A 19,685-nucleotide genomic window follows, 5' to 3' on the forward strand; every position below is an offset into this window, starting at 1 on the left:
TCATTAATTACATCTTTATACATTGTGATTTCCTGCCTCATTTTTATTATTGAATCACCTTGAGTAGGGCCTCAACAATGTGCCTTTTTTTTTTTAAAATATATTTTATTGATTTTTTACAGAGAGGAAGGGAGAGAGATAGAGAGTTAGAAACATCGATGAGAGAGAAACATCGATCAGCTGCCTCCTGCACATCTCCCACTGGGGATGTGCCCGCAACCCAGGTACATGCCCTTGACCGGAATCGAACCTGGGACCTTTCAGTCCACAGGCCGACACTCTGTCCACTGAGCCAAACCAGTTTCGGCCAATGTGCCTTTTTAATATCTGTTCCAAATGATATTTATGTACAAGACCACAGAGAACCTCCCTCTGAAATGGAGATGAGAGTACGGTGGAGGGGTGGTTGTGAGAACTGGGAAGAAAGTAGATTTGCAATGACAGAAAGAAATCTTGCAAAGCTACACCATGGCAAACACAAGGTTAAGATAAATAGACTGTAGTGCTATTCTGTAATATACCATCTGGCAATATGTTGAAACATTTAAAACTATATATAATGTGCCTGGCTGGATAGCTCAGTTGGTAAGAGCATGGTCCTGATACTCCAAGATTGTGGGTTCAATTCCTGGTCAAGGAACTACAAGAATCAACCAATAAATGCGTCAATAAGTGGAACAAATCAACGTTTCTCTCTCTCTCTCTTCCTCTCTAAAATCAATTTAAAAATAAAAAATAACGTATATATAATGCTTCTAATCGAATACTAGCATATTTTTCTTGATCATTTTTCTGCCTCCACCCAATGCATGCGAATACTTCACCATCACTGGTTGCAGCTCTCCTAACATGGAGCTTTTAGAAAGCGCAGAAGGCAAGGCATTGAGAGACTTGTTTTCCTTCTGGAAGTACAGCATTCTCTAAGGCAGTATGCAGAGGTCCTCCTCAAGCTCTGCTGAACCCTGGCCTCTGTGGGGAACCACTGCCCTAACCCAATTTTTTCATTTTATAGATGAGAAAACTAGACTCCAAGTAACAGACTTGCCCAAGATTACCATGGTAGAGCCCAAATTAAAGCATATTTCCTGACTTCTTTTCACTCTATCACATATCTATTAGATTAACAAGAGGACCCTGAGCTTCCTAATGTTGTTTTTAGAAACAGTCCAATCATATCACTCTTTTAAAAAGCTAAAATGGCCCAGCTGGTGTGGTTCGGTGGTTGAGTGCTGACCTATGAATCAGGAGTCACGGTCCTATTCCTGCCCAGGGCACATGCTTGGGTTGCAGGCTCAATCCCCAGCAGGCATGTGCAGGAGGCAGATCAATGATTCTCTCTCTTTATTGATGTTTTTATCTCTCTCTCCCTCTCACCTCCTCTCCGAAGTCAATAAAAAATTTAACTTATTTTTTATTTTTTTATTTTTTTACCGACCGGCCGCCCCACGCGCTCCCCAGCCCAGCCCGGCCCGGCAGGCTCAGGCTCCAAGGCGGCTCCGCTGTGCGCACCGCCGGCCCCCTGCCCAGCTTGTGCACATGGCCCCAGCGGCCCCAGCCCCTCGCTGGCGGCACATGGGCCTGACACTTCTAAAAATTTTTAAAAAGCTAAAATGTACAGTTGCCTACAATGTAATTTCCTCCCAGCTGCCACTAATGATTTTTATGTACTTCAGTGATTTTTAACCAGTATGCTGCAAGAATTTTTAAAACGTGTAGTACCTACTTATTTAGTCAGGTGCACTGACCTCTTTTCCCTTAGACTGTCAAATAAAAACATTGTAACAGCCAACACAACAATAGCCATCTGGGGTGAATGAATCAAAAGTATACCTTTTTTTTTCATATCAGCAAAAAATATTTTTTGGTGTGCAGCAGAATTTTAGTAATTAGATTATGTGTGCCATGAGAGGAAAAAATGTTGAAAATCACTGATGTACTTAATAACAAAAACAAGAAAAACACTTGGTTGCCAGCAACAGAAATTCTGGAATAAACAGCAGATACAAGGGGTAGCAAGAGGATTTTTAAATCTATGGCTGGAGGCTGAGGCTGCTCTTCCTCACCACAAATTTCTATTTCACTATGTTAATTCATTAAGTTTAAAATACTAGTAAGTACAATCCTTTTAAGGAAGCCTACATTAATTACTCAAAGCAGCCAGCAATACTAACTCCATGTCATTGTAACAGTTGCTAAACATTGTCACTCCACCCTATGGGGCAGAAGGAAAATAAAGATACTTCTTAGCAAAACCAATACATACAGAAGTCAGTAAATAGTTTCCAGTTTAATCACACCAAGGGTATGTCTAAAATAAAAAATAACACTCTAAAACAGATTACTTACAACTCCAGAACACTTTAATTCTAAAGAACTTTAATAAATAAAAAGCCCCAAGTTTCCAAAGTCCATCAAAAAGGGATTGAATAATCAGTCTCAACAGAGCTAGGGGAAATTTTTTTAAAGAAGGGGGAAAGGTGAAGGTTGGTATCCATTCTCTTTCAAAAATAAAACACTGCTTCCTCAAATAACCACTCAGAATGTCACTTAATAGGCAGGAGGAAAATAACTGTCATATTTGCCTTACATACAGTATTGGGCAATTAAATGCAAACTTAGCTATTAGGAATGGCTTGCCAAAACATTGAAAAAATGAAAGACTTCATCCTTGTCATAGACTGCCACTTCAGTGGAACATTCGGTGCACATAACTGGGTGATAGATTTCTTCCACTTCTGTATCTGTCTGCTCTGCAGCATCTTCATGGTTAGCCCGCATCTTCTTACGGCCTCGCTTTTTCTTCCTGTTCTCTGGGGTTTTATATCTTAGAACCTCCTCTTTGTTGACAGAACAATTCATCACAAACATTGCTCTATACTGAGTTTTGTATGATTCATGCCTAAGAGGGAAATAAAATGGAGAATGTATATTTATGTTTTATTTTAATAGTTATCCATTTAGATAAAATATGACACCAAAAATTACTGAAATACCAACCAAAGTAAAGATATAAGAACAAAATGGGAAACTTACAGAAATGTTAAGAGCTTTTTTAAAAATAGGAAGAAACTTATTAATAGATAATGGTGCATAAGTAACTTTACCTCAGGGAAAAAAAAAATTGATATGCTCTTCAAACTTAAAAAGATAAATTGTAGGAAACTTGAGAGGTAATATTTAAATTATCTTTGGCTGTTTCTATTGTGACCTGAGACTCTGCCCTCTTCTCATTACAAGTGGTGCCGTTCTGGTCACCATTTCAGTAAAAGCTAGTTTTAAAAGCTTAAAGAGCCCTGGCTCATGTTGCTACATGGTTAGAGAGACGGCCCACACACTAAAGGGTCATGGGTTCAATTCTGCACACCACCAACAGCATGTACTTGGGTTGCAGGTTCCATCCCGACCCTGGTCAGGACAAGTGCGTAAAGCAACCAATCAATGTGTCTCTCTCACATCGATGCTTCTCTTTCTGCCTCTTCCTCTCCCTCTCTCTCTCTAAAATCAATAAACATATCCTCAGGTAAGGATTAAAAAAAAAAAAAGATAATGCTTCCTTTGTTACCCTCAAATACTTAATATTTTTCTACTTCTTTCCCCACTTAATAAGTTGCCTTACTTTCTTCCCTTTAAATTTCATGCAACAGAAATATCTGGCTAAAAACAGTGAACTCCAGTTATGCCTTCATTAGTTCCAAATGTTGACCTCTGCTACAATCACCACCACTGGTAACTTAGACTGTGCAAGCTGGTGCTTCTCCAAGTAAGACTATAAAAAATTTCATTTATACTCCACTGTATTGGAATCCTGTATTAATGTGGAACACAATTTTTACCAAGGAAAATTTCTACTGTTAGATTATAAAGCAACTTCTTTTGAGTATAGAAACCCCGTAACATGGTTTAATTTGAAAGAAGCAACTTAAGTACAAAGACATTTTACTTTTTCTTCATTTCATAAACATATTCTAGGTGTCCAATTTATATACAAAAAGTTCAAGGGTTCATATGGAAAGTACATAAGTTAATTGTTGCAGATCAGAAACTTCCAGGTAGTGAATAAGAATAACATGTATCTAGCTCCTCATTAGCTCCGAGAGCAGTGATGGTGAACCTATGGCACGCGTGTCAGAAGTGACACGCAAACTCATTTTTTTGGTTGATTTTTCTTTGTTAAATGGCATTTAAATATATAATATAAGTATCAAAAATATGTCTTTGTTTTACTATGGTTGCAAATATCAAAAAAATTCTATATGTGACACGGCACCAGAATTAAATTAGGGTTTTTCAAAATGCTGACAGCTCAAAGGTTCGCCATCACTGTCCTAGAGCAAATCCTCCGCTCCGGCATCACTTAGTTTCAGTTAACTTGATTGAGAACACGGACTAAGCTAGGCATTTATAAGACTACCAACAGAGGAAAAGAGGAAAGAAAAAGGCAGAGAGTATACAGTCAACCCTCCATGTCTGCTAGTTTCGCATCCTCAGATTCAACCAATTGCAGATAGAAAACAGTATTTTCAACCTGCAATTGGAAACCCATAAATGCCAAGGGCCAAAATGTGTGCACTGTTCTGTGCTATTTCATAGTATAAGGGTCTGGAGCATCCGTAGATTTTAGTATCCACTGGGATGGAGGGGGTGGGAGCATGGCCTGGAATCAATCTCCCTCCAACACCAAGAGATGACTATATTTGGATTAATAGAATGAAGGGGGGGACGGGACAAAACTTGATCATCTCAAATGATGCAGAAAATTTGATAAAATTCAACATGCTTTCATGATGAAAACACCCAATAAGGCCTGGCCAATTTGGCTCAGTTGTTAGAGCGTTGGCCCACAGACCAAAGGGTCGAGGATTCAATTCTCCATCAAGGGCATATACCTTGGTTGTGGGTTCCGGCCAGGTCAGGGCATGTGCAGGAGGCAACCAATCAATGTGTCTCTCTCACATCAATATTGCTCTCTCTCTCCCCTCTCTTCCACTCTGACTGAAAATCAAATGGAAAAAATATCCTCAGGTGAGGATTCTAAAACAATAAATAAAATAAAATACCCAACAAGCTAGGAATAGAAGAAAATTTCCTCAATAAAATAAATACCACGTATGAAAAACCCATAGCTAGCATCATACTCACTGATGAAAGACTGAAAACTTTTCCTCTAAGATCAGAAAAAAGACAAAAATACCTGCTTCCACCACTTCTATTCAACATTGTATTGGAAATTATAATCAGAGCAATTTGGTAAGAAAAATAAAATAAAAGGTATACAAAGGAAGACGTAAAGTTATCTTTGTTCACAAATGACATGATCTTATACGTAGAAAACTCTAGATTACACAGAAAAAGTATAAGTGCTAATAAACTAAGTCAGCAGAGTTGTAGGGTACAAAATCAACATGCAAAAGTTTGCTGCATTTCTGCACACCAGCAATGAACAATCCCAAAAGGAAAGTAAAACAGAAATTATCAGAGGCTGGGGCAGTGCGGGTGAAGAATGGGGAATTATTGTTTAATGGATACAGTTTCTGTTTGGAATGACGAAAATCTTCTGGAAATAAATAGTGGTGATGGCTGCACAATATGGTGATTGTAGTTAATGTCACTGAATTGTACACTTAAAATAATTAAAATGGAAAACAAGGTAAGAATGTTCACTGTCACCACTCCTAACCAACATAGTAGTGAAAGTCCAGGCCAGAGCAATCAGGCAAGAAAAAGAAATAAAAGGTATCCAAATAAGAAAGGAAGAAGTGAAATTGTCTCTGTTTGCAGATGACATAATCATATATATAAAAAAAAACCTAAAGACTCCATCAAAAAAAACCACATTAGAATAAACAAATTCAGTAAAGTTGCAGAATACAAAATTAATATACAAAACTCTATTGTGTTTCTATATACTAACAACTATCTGAAAAAAAAATTAAGAAAACAATCCTATTCACAATAATAGCATCAAAAATAATAAAATACTTAGGAATAAATTTAACCAAGGAGGTGAAAAATCTATACACTGAAAACTCTAAGACATTGATGAAAGAAATTGAAGAAAAAAAAAAAACACAAATAAATTGAAAGATATCCTGTGTTCAGAGACTGAAAGAATTAATACTGTTAAAATATCCATACTACCCAAAGCCATCTATAGATTCAATGCAATCCCTATCAAATTCCAATGGCATTTTTCACAGTAATAGAAAAAACCATCCTAAAATTTATATGGAACCACGAAAGACTGAATTGTCAAAGTCATCTTGAAAAAGAAGAACAAAACTGGCCCTAGCTGGTTTGGCTAAGTGGATAGAGTGTTGGCCTGCAGACTGAAAGGTTCCAGGTTCGATTCTGGTCAATGGCACACGACTAGGTTGTGGCTCAATCCCCAGGAGGGGGCATGCAGTAGGCAGCCAAACAATGATTCTCTCTCATCATTGATGTTTCTATCTCTCTCTCTTTCTCCCTTCCTCCCTGAAATAAATAAAAAAAAAAATTTTTTTTTTTTTAAAAAGAGCAAAGCTGGAAGCATCACACTTCCTAATTTCAAAGCTAGAGTATAGAAATGGCATAAACAGTATGGGAATGGAATAAAAATAGACCCATAGATCAACAGAACAGAATCAAGTGAGAGCCCAGAAATAAAGCCACAACATATAACCAATATTTGACAAGGAAGCCAAGAATATTCAATATGGAAAAGATAAGTCTCTTCAATAAACACTATTGGGAAAAGTGAATGTTCACATGCAAATGAATAAAACTGTACCCCTATTATACACCACTCACAAAAATTAATTTTAAATGGATTAAAGACTTAAATATCAGGCCTGAAATTGTAAAACTCCTAGAACAGCGGTTCTCAACCTGTGGGTCGCGACCCCTTTGGCGGTCGAACGACCCTTTCACAGGGGGCGCCTAAGACCATCCTGCATATCAGATATTTACATTACGATTCATAACAGTAGCAACATTACAGTTATGAAATAGCAACGAAAATAATTTTATGGTTGGGTCACAACATGAGGAACTGTATTTAAAGGGCCAGAAGGTTGAGAACCACTGTCCTAGAAGAAAATTGGAAAAGTTCCTTAACCTTTGTCTTAGAAATGTTTTTTTAATATAACAGCAAAAGCACAAGTAATAAAAGCGAAAATAAACAAGCAGGGCTACATAAAACTAAAAAGCTTCTGCATAGCAAAGAAACAATCAACAAAATAAAAAGATAACCTACAAAATAGGAGAAAATATTTGCAAGTCATATACTATCTGATAAGGGGTTATAGTAAAAATATACAAGGAACTCATACAACTCAATAGTAAAAGAACAGCCCTAGCTGGTTTGGCTCAGTGGATAGAACATCAGCCTACAGACTGAAGGGTCCCGGGTTTGATTATGGTCAAGGGCACAAGCCCAGAATTCCTAACTACCTCAAAAGTCTACTTCAGATTTTATTTTTTATTTTTTATATATTTTATTGATTTTTTACAGAGAGAAAGGGAGAGAGATAGTTAGAAACATCGATGAGAGAGAAACACCGATCAGCTGCCTCCTGCACATCTCCTACTGCGGATGTGCCCGCAACCCAGGTACATGACCTTGACCGGAATCGAACCTGGAACCTTTCAGTCCGCAGGCCGATGCTCTATCCACTGAGCCAAACCGGTTTTGGCAAGTCTACTTCAGATTTTAAAAAAGACCCACCAAGTTTTGTTTTTATTGTTTTGTGCATATGTGCAATGTATTGTTAGCCTTTATCTGTTACCTTTGACAATCAAGACACAGTGTGGTCATGCAGGCAGGGCAATTCAAGACAGCATCACTATTTGGAACAGGCTGTTGTTGTTGACGTGGCCTCTGTATTCCAAAACCATGGTATCTTGAACAGAAAATGAAAGTAGAGGGAAGACACATTAAAACCAGAACTTGATTTCTAATGCTACTCTCCAATAAAAGTAATCAAGTAGCCCTGACCGGTTTGGCTCAGTGGATAGAGCCTCGGCCTGCGGACTGAAGGGTCCCGGGTTCGAGCCCGGTCAGGGGCATGTACCTTGGTTGCGGGCACATCCCCAGTGGGGGGTGTGCAGGAGGCAGCTGATCAATGTTTCTCTCATCGATGTTTCTAACTCTCTGTCCCTCTCCCTTTCTCTCTGTGAAAAATCAATAAAAAAAAAAAAAAGTAATCAAGTAATCAGTAATCCTCAGAAAATTGGTTAATTCTAGGAATGGGGCATACAAGATGAACCTGAAGCATCTTGTAGTGCCAGAAAGTAAGGAAGTGCTAAGAGAAAAAAGAAAAATCTGCCCGGCCAGCCTGGCTCTGTGGTTGAGAGTCAACCTATGAACCAGGAGGTCATGGTTTGATTCCCAGTCAGGGCACATGCCTGGATTTTGGGCTTGATCCCTAGTGTGGAGCATGCAGGAGGCAGCCGATCAATGAGCATCTCTCATCATTGATGTTTCTATACCTCGCTCCCTCTCCCTTCCTCTCTGAAATCAATAAAAATATATTTAGAAAAAAAAAGAAAAGAAGCCCTAGCCGGCTTGGCTCAGTGGATAGAGCGTCAGCCTGCGGACTGAAGGGTCCCAGGTTCGATTCCGGCTGAGGGCACATGCCTGGGTTGCGGGCTCGTTCCCCAGTAGGGGGTGTGCAGGAGGCAGCCAATCAATGATTCTCTCTCATCACTGATGTTTCTATCTCTCTCTCCTTCTCCCTTCCTCTCTGAAATCAATAAAGAAATATATATTTAAAAAAAAAAAAAGAAAAGAAAAGAAAAACCCAATGCAGTAGGTATGTCTAAGGGGCACAGGAGCCAACTGAAAGCACTCCCAATGGCCAAAACTAAAGCAATTAGATTTAAAAAAAAAAAAAAAGTAGTACTGGATTTTAACCCAAAGTATAAGTTCTCGTGAGTCCATGCTGATGTAAATGACTGAATACATAAATGAGGAAGAAGAGACAAATCTCCCATACAGAATTACAAATAACTTATGAAGATACTCTCCCTCATAACTCACTACTCCTTAAGTCTGGGCTGCACATAGCGACTTCCTTCCAAAAACCACAGTAGATTTAAATTGTGTCTATATTTTTTTATTCATTTTGGTTCTTTTCTTTTTAATATATTTTTTTTTATTTCAGAGAAGAAAGGAGAGGGAGAGATAGAAACATCAATGATGAGAGAGAATCACTGATCAGCTGCCTCCAGCATGCCCCCCACACTGGAGATCAAGCCCACAACCCAGGCACATGCCCCTGATCGGAATCAAACCCGCGACCCTTCAGTCTGCAGGCCAACGCTCTATCCACCGAGCCAAGCCAGCCAGGGCCATTTTTGGTTCTTGAATGAAGAGACTGACTACAACAGTTTGAATTCAAAAGTTTTTTTAAAAATCAACTTTCTGCCCTGACCAGTTTGGCTCAGTGGCTAGCGTCGGCCTGTGGACTGAAGAGTCCCAGGTTCGATTCCGGTCAAGGGCATATACCTTGGTTGCAGGCACATCCCCAGTAGGGAGTATGCAGGAGATAGATGATCCATGTTTCTCTTTCATGGATGTTTCTAACTCTCCATCCCTCTCCCTTCCTCTCTGTAAAAAATCAATAAAATGTATATTTTTTTTAAAAATCAACTTTCTGACTGAAATTTGCTTTATTTTCAAAATCAAGTATTCAGCAGTTTGTTCTCAAACTTCTTTATGTACATCTATATACATATACATTCAAAATGTGAATATAGTGAGATTATCTTTTAATCATTTTCTCTCAAGATTCTAAATATTAAATTTAAGTTCTTACCCTCTTCTCCGTGCATCAACCCAGGCCTGATCTCTGTTATCTTTTTCAGGATCATACAGTAATTCATCATTTGTTAGAATCCTGTGTCGTTTCTTCTTTTTTCTCTTGGTCACCTGTGCTAATTTCAAAAATGTTAAGGATATGGCTAAGTAGCATGTCTAAAGTTCACACTTTTTTTTAAAATCCTCACCTGAGGATATTTTTTCCATTGATTTCTAAAGAGAGTGGAATGGAGAGAGAAAGGGAGAGGGAGGGAAGGGGGAGGGGAGGGGGAGGGGAGGGGGAGGGGAGGGGTGGGCGAGGGGAGGGGGAGGGAGACCGGGGGCTGGGGGGGAGGAAAGGGAGGGGGAGAAATATCTATGTGAGAGACACATCAATTGGCAGCCTCCTGCACGCACCCCTACCGGGACTGGGGAACCTGCAACCGAAGAACATGACCTGGAATCGAACCCAAGACCTTTCAGTCCTCAGGCTACACTCACCACGAGCAAACCAACCAGTGTTAAAGTTCATACCTTTTTAATACAGAATGAAGAATCCCATTTCCTAAGCTACATATTTTTTCTATTTATATTTTCCTTTTAAAAATTTTTAACTATTCCTCCAAGTACAGTTCTTGCCCAATTAACAAGGCATTAAAAAGAAGATGACAGAGGAGGCAAAACTTTTTTCACTGAAACTGGTATCTCAAACTGGTATTTAAATAATGAAAATTCTGAGTCCAAAAAGGCTACTCAAAGCAAAGCAAGAATAGAAACTATTTTTGACATCTAAATTTTCTACAAGTTCCCATATATAAAATACTACTGAAATCATAAAAAAAAATTTCAAGTGAATGGAAAAAAATATGGTCATCCATATATACTAGACTTTTAAAATGTACTTGAGGATGAAGTACATTTGGCTCAGTGGCTACAGCGTCGGCCTGTGGACTGAAGTGTGCTTGAGCACGTCAATATTTAATAATATATAAAATTATTACTTTACCAAATAAATTTATTATTTGTGTATTCCAGTGTAATTACTGATATAGTAAATTAGTTTTAGGTCTTGTCAATATGTTCATCTTCACTCAAATGTTATACAAAACCAATTCCAAAGAATAGAGGTTAAATTTTAAGAAAAAACGAGCCCTAGATGGTTTGACTCAGTGGATAGAGCGTTGGCCTGAGGACTGAAGGGTTCTGGTTGGGGGCACATGCCCTGGTTGTGGGCTTGATCCCCAGTGTGGGGTGTGCAGGAGGCAGCCAATCAATGATTCTCTCTCATCACTGATGTTTCACACTCTCTCTCCCTCTCCCTTCTTCTCTGAAAGCAATAAAATTATATATTTTTTTAAATCAAGTTAGGGAGAATTCTGCAAGGGGGGTAAAAAAAATATAGAAACTATTAGCAGGTGTGAAAACAAATGTTGCTGTGCTAGGAAACCTGAGAGAAGAGGGGGGGCCAAGAGCCCTGAGTTGGAACATACTCGCCCTTTCCCGAGCTGTGCCTATACAGTGCCAGTGTTGGTCCGCATATGTCTGCGTTCCCATCTGTTCTTTTTTTTTGGTGGTAAAATTGGTATACGAGGTTATATATATTTCAAGGTGTACAACATTACAGTTCAGTATTTGTACCACACCTGTTCCTATTCATCGATCCTGCTTTTGTTTTCACATCAGCAGCCTGCAATTTCTTTGAAAAAAATCAAACATAGGGAAATCCTAATACAAAATAATTCCTAGATAAACTTTTTTTCATAAAATATAACTGCTAAACCTGGTAAACATTTTACTTACTTGTTTTGTCTTCATCCTCAGAATCAGAATCAAAATATATATCATCATAGTACTTTGTGGAAGCTGTTCCAACTTTCCCATTTCCTGAAGAAGACCCTGTTCAAACCATAGGGAAGTTTACAAACTAAACCTTACATAATTGACAAGAAAAAATCTCCATATGTTCTTCCATCACTTCAAAGTAATCTCTACTCATTCCCAATCTCATTTGGATGAAAAATATTTCCAAATCAATGACTTACTAGATTGGTGCCCATGCATTACAGAGAGCTGCCCCTCCTGATTAAATGTTCCAGATCATGGGATTATTTTTTCTCTCCCTTCCCACAAATGTAATTAAATAGCCTATTTTCAGGTTGCCAGCATACATAGCTCTACCTTTCAGCCATGCAATATACTGTGGAGAACAGGGAATAAACAACTTGTTTTAAAGGAAGTTCAGGAAAAAGAGAGTAAGAGCTCTACAGAGAGGCAGGAGAATGACTCAAGGACTCATTTGTGCCTAGTGCTATGACATTACCTATATTTATGTCATCATATGCCTGCATCCTAATTCTTCCTCTTAAAATCTGCTTTTGCTTTTATTATCATACTAGGGGCCCGGTGCACGAAATTCGTGCACTGGGGGGGTGTGTGGGGGAGTGTCCCTCAGCCCAGCCTGCCCCCTCTCACATACTGGGAGCCCTCAGGCGTAGACCCCCATCACCCTCCAATCGCCTGATCGGCCCCTTGCCCAGGCCTGACGCCTCCGCCAGAGGTGTCAGGCTTGGACAGGGGACCCCCATCTCCCCGTGATCACTGGCTCTGGCCCCCGCTCAGGCCTGAGGCCTCTGGCCCAGGAATCATGCCTGGGCAGGGGACCCCCATCTCCCTCTGATCGCTTGCTCCACCCCCCGCCCAAGCCTGACGCCTCTGACCCAGGCTTCAGGCCTGGGCAAGGGGACCATCATATCCCCCCAATCCCCGGCTCAGCCCCCCGCCCAGGCCTGATGCCTCGGCCAGAGGAGTTGACCCTCATCACCCTCTGATCACCAATCACCGGATCAGCCCCTTAACCGGGCCTGAGGCCTCCGGCAGAGGTGTCAGGCCTGGGCAGGGGACCCCCAGCTCCCCGCATTTGCAGGCTCCGCCCCTGCCCCTGCAGGATGCCTCTGGCCTAGGCGTCTGGCCCGGGCAGCGGGGACCCGCAGCTGCAGCGGCCCCGCGATCGTGGGCTCCGCTTTAGGCCCAGGCAAGGGACCCCTAGCTCCCGGGACTGCCAGCTTCGACCGTGCCCAGCTCCCATCGCTGGCTCCACCCCTACTTCCTGCTATCACTGGCCAGGGCGGAAAAGGCACCTGATTCTCTGATCATGGCTGGGGGGCAGGGCAAAGGCGGCCCCGGGGCCGCCTTTGCCCTGCCCCCCAGCTCTTAGCTCCCCCCTGGGTTTCCGATCACTGTCAGTGGCAGGGGGCTTCTTCCTGATTTCCCTTTCGCCTCCCTGCATTGTGCCTACATATGCAAATTAACCGCCATCTTGTTGGCAGTTAACTGCCAATCATAGTTGGCAGTTAATTTGCATATAGCCCTGATTAGCCAATGAAAAGGGTATCGTCGTATGCCAATTACCATTTTTCTCTTTTATTAGATAGGACTAGAGGCCCGGTGCACGAAATTCAAGCACTTGGGGGTGGGGGTTCCCTCAGCCCAGCCTGCCCCTCAGTCCGGGAGCCCTCAGTGGATGTCCTACTGACGGCCATCGTCTGGCAGCAGAGGCTCGGAGCAGGCGTCGTGTGTGTGTGTGTGTGTGTGTGTGTGTGTGTGTGTGTGTCCCCGCTGGGGGTCTGCCTTTGCCCTGCCTCCCGGCTCTTGCCTGCCGCCTGGGTTTCTGATCACCATCCTTCCCCTTTCGCCTCCCATCATTGCGGCTATGTATGCAAATTAACCGCCAATTTTGTTGGCGGTTAACCACCATCTTTCTTGGCAGTTAATTTGCATATCGCCTTGATTAGCCTATGGGAAGCATAGTGAAGGTATAGTCAATTATCCTTTTTGTCTTTTATTAGATAGGACACACTTTCTTCACAGTTAATACATAGCATATCAACATGGAAACCAATGCTGAGGAGTCCTACTATCACAAATCAGTGTTTGAGTCAGATACAGTTTACATATGAAAATGAAATGTTTCATTACTTAATAAGATAGGAATTTGTGCTGACAGTGCTATATAACCCTAAATATACTTCTATAAACCTGCTTATTTTTTTCTCCTGGGGTAAAAATTACAAAAGGAAATTATGCAAATAAACAGTATTAAATAATATCTTTCCAACAACACAGAAAACTTCTTCACTAGTCATCAAAGAAAACTATGCTCAGGTTGCCAAACACATTTATCCATTCACTCAATAAATATTTACTGAGTTGCCCTAGCCCATGTGGCTCAGCTGGCTGGGCATTGTCCCAGGCACCAAAAGATTGCTGGTTAGATTCCCAGTCAGGGAACATGCATGGGTTTTGGGCTCAATCCTGAGTAGGGGGCATGCAGAAGGCAGCCAATCAATGTTTCCCTCTCACATTGATGTATCTCTCTCTCTGTCCCTTCCCCACTCTCTTAAAAAAAAAGCCCTAGCTCAGAGGTTCTCAACCTGTGGGTCGCAACCCCTTTGGCGGTCGAACGACCCTTTCACAGGGGTCGCCTAAGACCATCCTGCATATCAGATATTTACATTACGATTCATAACAGTAGCAACATTACAGTTATGAAGTAGCAACGAAAATAATTTTATGGTTGGGTCACAACATGAGGAACTGTATTTAAAGGGCCAGAAGGTTGAGAACCACTGCCCTAGCTGGTTTGCCTCAGTGGATAGATCATCGGCCTGCAAACTGAAGGGTCTCAGGTTCAATTCCAGTCAAGGGCACAGAACCGGGTTGTGGGCTTGATCCCCAGTAGAGGGCATGCAGGAGGCAGCGGATCAATGATTCTCTCTCAGTTTCTATCTCTCTCTCCCTCTCCCTTTCTCTCTGAAATCAATAAAAATATATTATTTTTTAAAAAATCAGTAAGAATTTTTTTAAAAAATTCAGCTTATCCATTTAAAAATACATACATATATATGGTATTTATTTATTTACTTACTTACTGAGTACCTACTGAGGGTTCTGGGGACACAAAAGAGCACAAACAAGGTTCTTGCCCATACGGAGCTTGTAAAAATATCTTTATTGAAATCTAACTAAAAGTTTACCTGTTTCCAGGGAGGATAATTTGACTTCCATTGTTTTTATGGTGGAATTTAATTCAGCTTCCATTTCTTTTTCAAATTCATCTTCACTAGATTCACTTTCTCCAGTAAGACATTCTCTGATGAGTTTTCGTTTTTGGTCAGGAGTTCCATGTAAAAGCACATCCACTTCATCTTCAGAACTAATATAAATTTAAATCATAAAGAATATGAATATTAAAGAATTAAAATAACTTACAACTCCCATCACCTCACTGCCCAACAAGTTTAAGTTTATAAGGTTGCATTTGATTTATCTGGCATATTACACAGAGCTATTCTCACTTAATAGATCAACCATTTTGTATATTTCCAAATATATTTTTTAATGTTAGCATAACACTTCCTCTTGTAAAAGCTGTACATTTATTTCTAGCTCTTTGCTATTAAACACTATAATGAACACCTTTGTACATATAACTTTGTTTAATTCCTAAGGATGAATGTCTAGAATTAGATACAAACATCTGACTTCTTGAATTATCACACTGCTTTCCAGGATTGCACCAATTCTAATTTTTTCAGCAATGAAAAATTTACTCCACAGTGTTTTAAAACTCAAGACATTTAAATTAAACCTAAAATGCCCAGCCAGTGTGGTTCAGTGGTTGAGTGTCAACCTAAGAACCAGGGGGTCACAATTTAATTCCCAGTCAGGGCACATGCCAAGGTTTCCGGGCTCGTCCCCAGTAGGGGGTGTGCAGGAAGCAGCCGATCAATGATTCTCTCTCATCATTGATATTTCTGTCTCTCCCTCTCCCTTCCTCTCTGAAATCAATAAAAATATATTTAAAAATAAAAAAAAAATAAAAGGCACAGTGCTGCAGAGAACTATAAAGAGAGAGAAAACTAAATTATATCTCAAATTCTCCTGAGCAATTTCTGCCAATTTACTTGGCTTTCTGTGCCTGGGTTTCCCCATCAATAGGAATGGGACAAAATTAAACCAGGTATCAGCAGAAATATCTGAAATGCCCAAAGCAGTTCTAAATAATGCTCAGTTACTCATGGTCTGATGAATACTTACTGACTATTCTTGGTTTTTGGTTCTCTAGTTTTGCCTTCTAAACAATGCTGTTGAGCCTCTAGCAGAAAGTAAATCAGAAAAATCCAATTCACAACAATTAATTTTAACCCAAGATGTCAATATCTGACCCAAGATGTCAATGCTGCCAAGGTTGAGAAATCCTGATCTATTCTATATTTAAGCGTTTCCAAAGTGTGGGACATAGATTATTTTAATGAGTAGCAGAATAGACGATGGCCCATTAAAGAATACTAAAGCCACTGCTAGTGGGAATGTAAAATGGTACAACCACTATGGAAAACAGCGTGACAGTTTCTTATAAAACTAAACATACAATTACCATACAACCAGCAATTGAACTCCTGGGCATTTATCCCAGAGAAATGAAAATGCGTATGTACACAAAAACCTATACATGGCCCTAGCCAGTTTGGCTCAGTGGACAGAGCGTTGGCCTGTGGACTGAAGGGTCCCTGGTTCGATTCCAGTCCAGGGCATGTACCTCGGGAGCCACCGGCCGTGCTCAGGGGCATGCAGGAGGCAACCAATCAATGTGTCTCTCTCACATCAGTGTTCTCTCTGTCTTTCCCTCTCCCTTCCACTCTCTAAAAATCAATGGGAAAAATGTCCACAGGTGAAGTTTAAAAAAAACCTATACATGAATGTTTATAGCAGTTTTATTCACAATAGTCTAAACTTGAAAGATGTCCTTCAATGAGTGAATGGTTAAGCACAGACTATTACTCAGCAATAAAAAAAAGAAATGAACTATTTTTTTTAAATATATTTTATTGATTTTTTACAGAGAGGAAGTGAGAGAGATAGAGAGTTAGAAACATCGATGAGAGAGAAACATCGATCAGCTGCCTCCTGCACATCCCCCACTGGGGATGTGCCCGCAGCCCAGGCACATGCCCCTGACCGGAATCGAACCTGGGACCCTTCAGTCCGCAGGCCGACACTCCATCCACTGACCCAAACCGGTTTCGGCAAAAAAAGAAATGAACTATTAATACCTAAGAAAATGGGGGTGAATCTCCAGAGAACTGTGCTGAGTGAAAAAAGCCAATTCCAAAAGGTTACATACGCAGAATTCCACTTACATATTTTTTGAAAAGGACAAAATTATAGAAATGGAGGACACACTAGCAGTTACCAGAGGTTAAGTGGGGGATGGGGGTCGGGAAGTGGGGAAAATGAACGATCCTCATGCTGATGGAAATGTCCTGTAACTTGACTGTATTCATGTCAATATCCCGGTTGTGATATTGTACTAGTTTTGCAATATGTTCACATTGGGGGAAACTGAGTAAAGGGGACACAATCTCTCTGTATTATTTCTTACAACAACATGTGAATCTAGTTGTAAGAACAAAATGTTTAACTTAAAAAATTAAAACACAAGGCAAGAGTGTTATTCTTTTTTGTAAATTTTCTTCAATCTTTGTGATTATTTCAAAAGTCTCAGCATTTGCACTGCTAGTCAAGGCAATGTCATGGGCCCTGCATATTCTTGTTGAGTATGCTAGCATGCAAGGTTCACAACACTCTTTACCCAGGCCATTTTTCAGGGTTGTTTGCAGTAAAAAAAAAAAACTTGATGGATGAGGACATGTCCCTTCCCAGGACAAAGAGCAGGCTTATCTACTGCCTGCTGTCAAAGAGGTAGATTCCAAGCTCAAGTGGTCCTCAGCCAGGATACCAATCCACTGAATGTTAGCATCCGTCTTGGTCTCTTTGCATAACCTCTGCTGAAGTTAGGGAGAGCAACCAACACCAACATAATGTTCATGCTGCCTGCTGTGCTGTGAGTTTTCTGTAACCCAGGAGTCTCAGCTCTTCTGCCAGCTTCCATGAAACAGTGACAGGCTATAAAATAGTATCTTATAAAGAGGAGTAAAATCAAATCCTGACAGGTACCTCTTACCTCTCTAACACAATCTCCCTTTTTAAAACAAGCATTGGATTCAGAGCCTCAAGCAGGCAATACTGCCTTAAAGCATTGTTTTGTTTTCATAGTATTTATTTTTTTCATTACTTTACAAGTGACAAGTGTCAGGATTATAAAGCTTTCTTGAAGATACTTAACTACAAAAATGTAAATTGACTTAAAGAAAAATGTTAAATAAATAACACAAGTGCATATGGAGATGGTAATGGCAGAATAACTCAAGTCCAGGAAACACTCCTCTATTCCAATCAAACTGAATTACTAATTGGAGCCTCTATCTACTTCCTTTCACAGACCTGACCCTTTAAGTCAGCTTCCACAGGGAATCCTGGAATCCGTCCTCACTCCCCACAACAGAAACCTTCGCAGCAGCCGCATTGCCCACGCCTAGGACCCTCCCCAGGATAATGGAAGGAAACACTGTGATTGAAAGTAGGACAGTTTTACAGAAAGCTCAATCCGACGAAATGTATTAAAGTTATAAGTTGGATCTGCTGACAGCTCTGAAATGGCTTAAATTTGCCTGGAAATCTATTGCCAACAAAACTGCAAGTTTCCCTCAGGTAGGATACGTCCTTCCTTTTTGGAAATTCCCACGAAAACCTCGTCGGTGCCTAGCTAAGATCGTTTTCTACAATGCTCTTCCGAGATACATGCTTATTTCCCAGATATATATATCTTGCAAGGTAAGTGTATTATTTCCCCTACTATACTGTAAACCTGTAAAAGGCAAAAATCTTATGACTGGTCTCTGTGGCCCAGCGCAAGCACATAACAGGTGCTCAAAAAAACCCTGCTAAATATCCCCTTGTTTCTGTTTATGGCATGTTAGTCTTCTAGCTGGTCAGCTCACATTAAGTGACACGACCCTTACAACATACTTACGATATATTTATTATATTTCCTTCTTATAGATGAGAAACCGAGGAGAAGCGACTTGCCTTGGCTCACACTGCCCGTAAGCTGCAGAGGCAGGATGCGATCACGCGGCTTTGGAAGACTTACGCGGGATTCCCGAACAGCCCCCTTCCCCGGTCGGCCCCGCCTCCCCCGAGGCTGCAAGACCTCACCGAACTCCCCTCGGCGGCCCGCAGGCGACAGCGGGCGCGACGGGGGCCGAGCCGCTGGGCCGAGGGTCCGCACAGGCCGGCCGGCGCGGCGCAGGGAGGAGGCTACGGCCCGGCCGCGGCCGAGGCCGGGGGCCGGGCGGAGCCGGGGCGCACCTGCTCAAAGCCGGCTCCTCATCGCTGGGCTCTTCAACTGCGTAGGGGTCATAGTCATCTTGGAGCCGGTTCATGGTGGCCTCCGCACTCCTACACCGTCCGCAGACGGCCGCAGAGTAGTTTCCTCCGGGGCCCCTTTCCTAAGGCGCTGCGGCCTCCACTTCCGCCTGCACTTCCGCTCCGCCCCCACCTCCGCGCGCCTGCGCAGAATGTCCCAGTGGCGGGGGGGGGGGGGGGGCGGGAGGGGCGGGGCGAAGGGGTGTATCCAGCCACTGCGGGCAGCCGTCTCTGTCAGCGGTTCTCAACCTTTGGGTCCAATGACCCTTTCACAGGGGTCGCCTAAATACATCCTGCATAGCAGATATTTACATTACGATTCATAACAGTAGCAAAATTACAGTTATGAAGTGGCGACGAAAATAATTTTATGGTTGGGTCACAACATGAGGAACTGTATTTAAAGGGTCGGGGCATTAGGAAGGTTGAGAACTACTGGCTTACCTGGAAGCAGCCACCTTATCACCCACCGGGATAGTAATCCTCGTCGTGCGGCACCTCATTCCGTGATGTGAAAAGCAGAAATCTAGACGCTGGGGGACATGCAGCCTGTAGGTCCTCAGACACTGGCAACCGACGTTCC

General features: G+C 41.5%; 1 protein-coding gene across 2 annotated transcripts; it reads right to left on the reverse strand.

The window, feature by feature from the left end:
• Positions 1-2,359: 2,359 nt before the first annotated feature.
• On the reverse strand, positions 2,360-19,237 carry EAPP (E2F associated phosphoprotein). Of its 2 annotated transcripts, XM_059710480.1 has the most exons (6): positions 19,046-19,235; positions 14,809-14,987; positions 11,576-11,671; positions 9,795-9,912; positions 7,764-7,877; positions 2,360-2,899 (listed from the first exon to the last, which is right to left on the reverse strand). In XM_059710480.1, exons 1-6 carry the CDS (start codon positions 19,117-19,119, stop codon positions 2,623-2,625), a joined length of 858 nt encoding a protein of 285 aa, XP_059566463.1. In that variant the 5' UTR covers positions 19,120-19,235; the 3' UTR covers positions 2,360-2,622. The 2 variants fall into 2 exon arrangements, with proteins under 2 accessions (XP_059566463.1, XP_059566472.1); XM_059710489.1 differs by lacking the exons at positions 2,360-2,899; positions 9,795-9,912 and having other exon boundaries at positions 7,807-7,877; positions 19,046-19,237.
• Positions 19,238-19,685: the final 448 nt, after the last annotated feature.

The sequence above is a fragment of the Myotis daubentonii genome, chromosome 1, assembly GCF_963259705.1.
Source record: "Myotis daubentonii chromosome 1, mMyoDau2.1, whole genome shotgun sequence".
NCBI lineage: Eukaryota > Metazoa > Chordata > Mammalia > Chiroptera > Vespertilionidae > Myotis > Myotis daubentonii.

Coding starts and splice junctions, on each gene's coding strand:
- EAPP (XM_059710480.1), bottom strand. CDS start 19,119: ATGAACCGGCTCCAAGATGACTATGACCCCTACGCAGTTGAAGAGCCC. Junction 14,988..19,045: donor GAGGAGCCGGCTTTGAGCAG/GTGCGCCCCGGC, acceptor AATTTATATTAG/TTCTGAAGATGAAGTGGATG. Junction 2,900..7,763: donor CTGTGTCTTGATTGTCAAAG/GTAACAGATAAA, acceptor TTTCCCTCTTAG/GCATGAATCATACAAAACTC.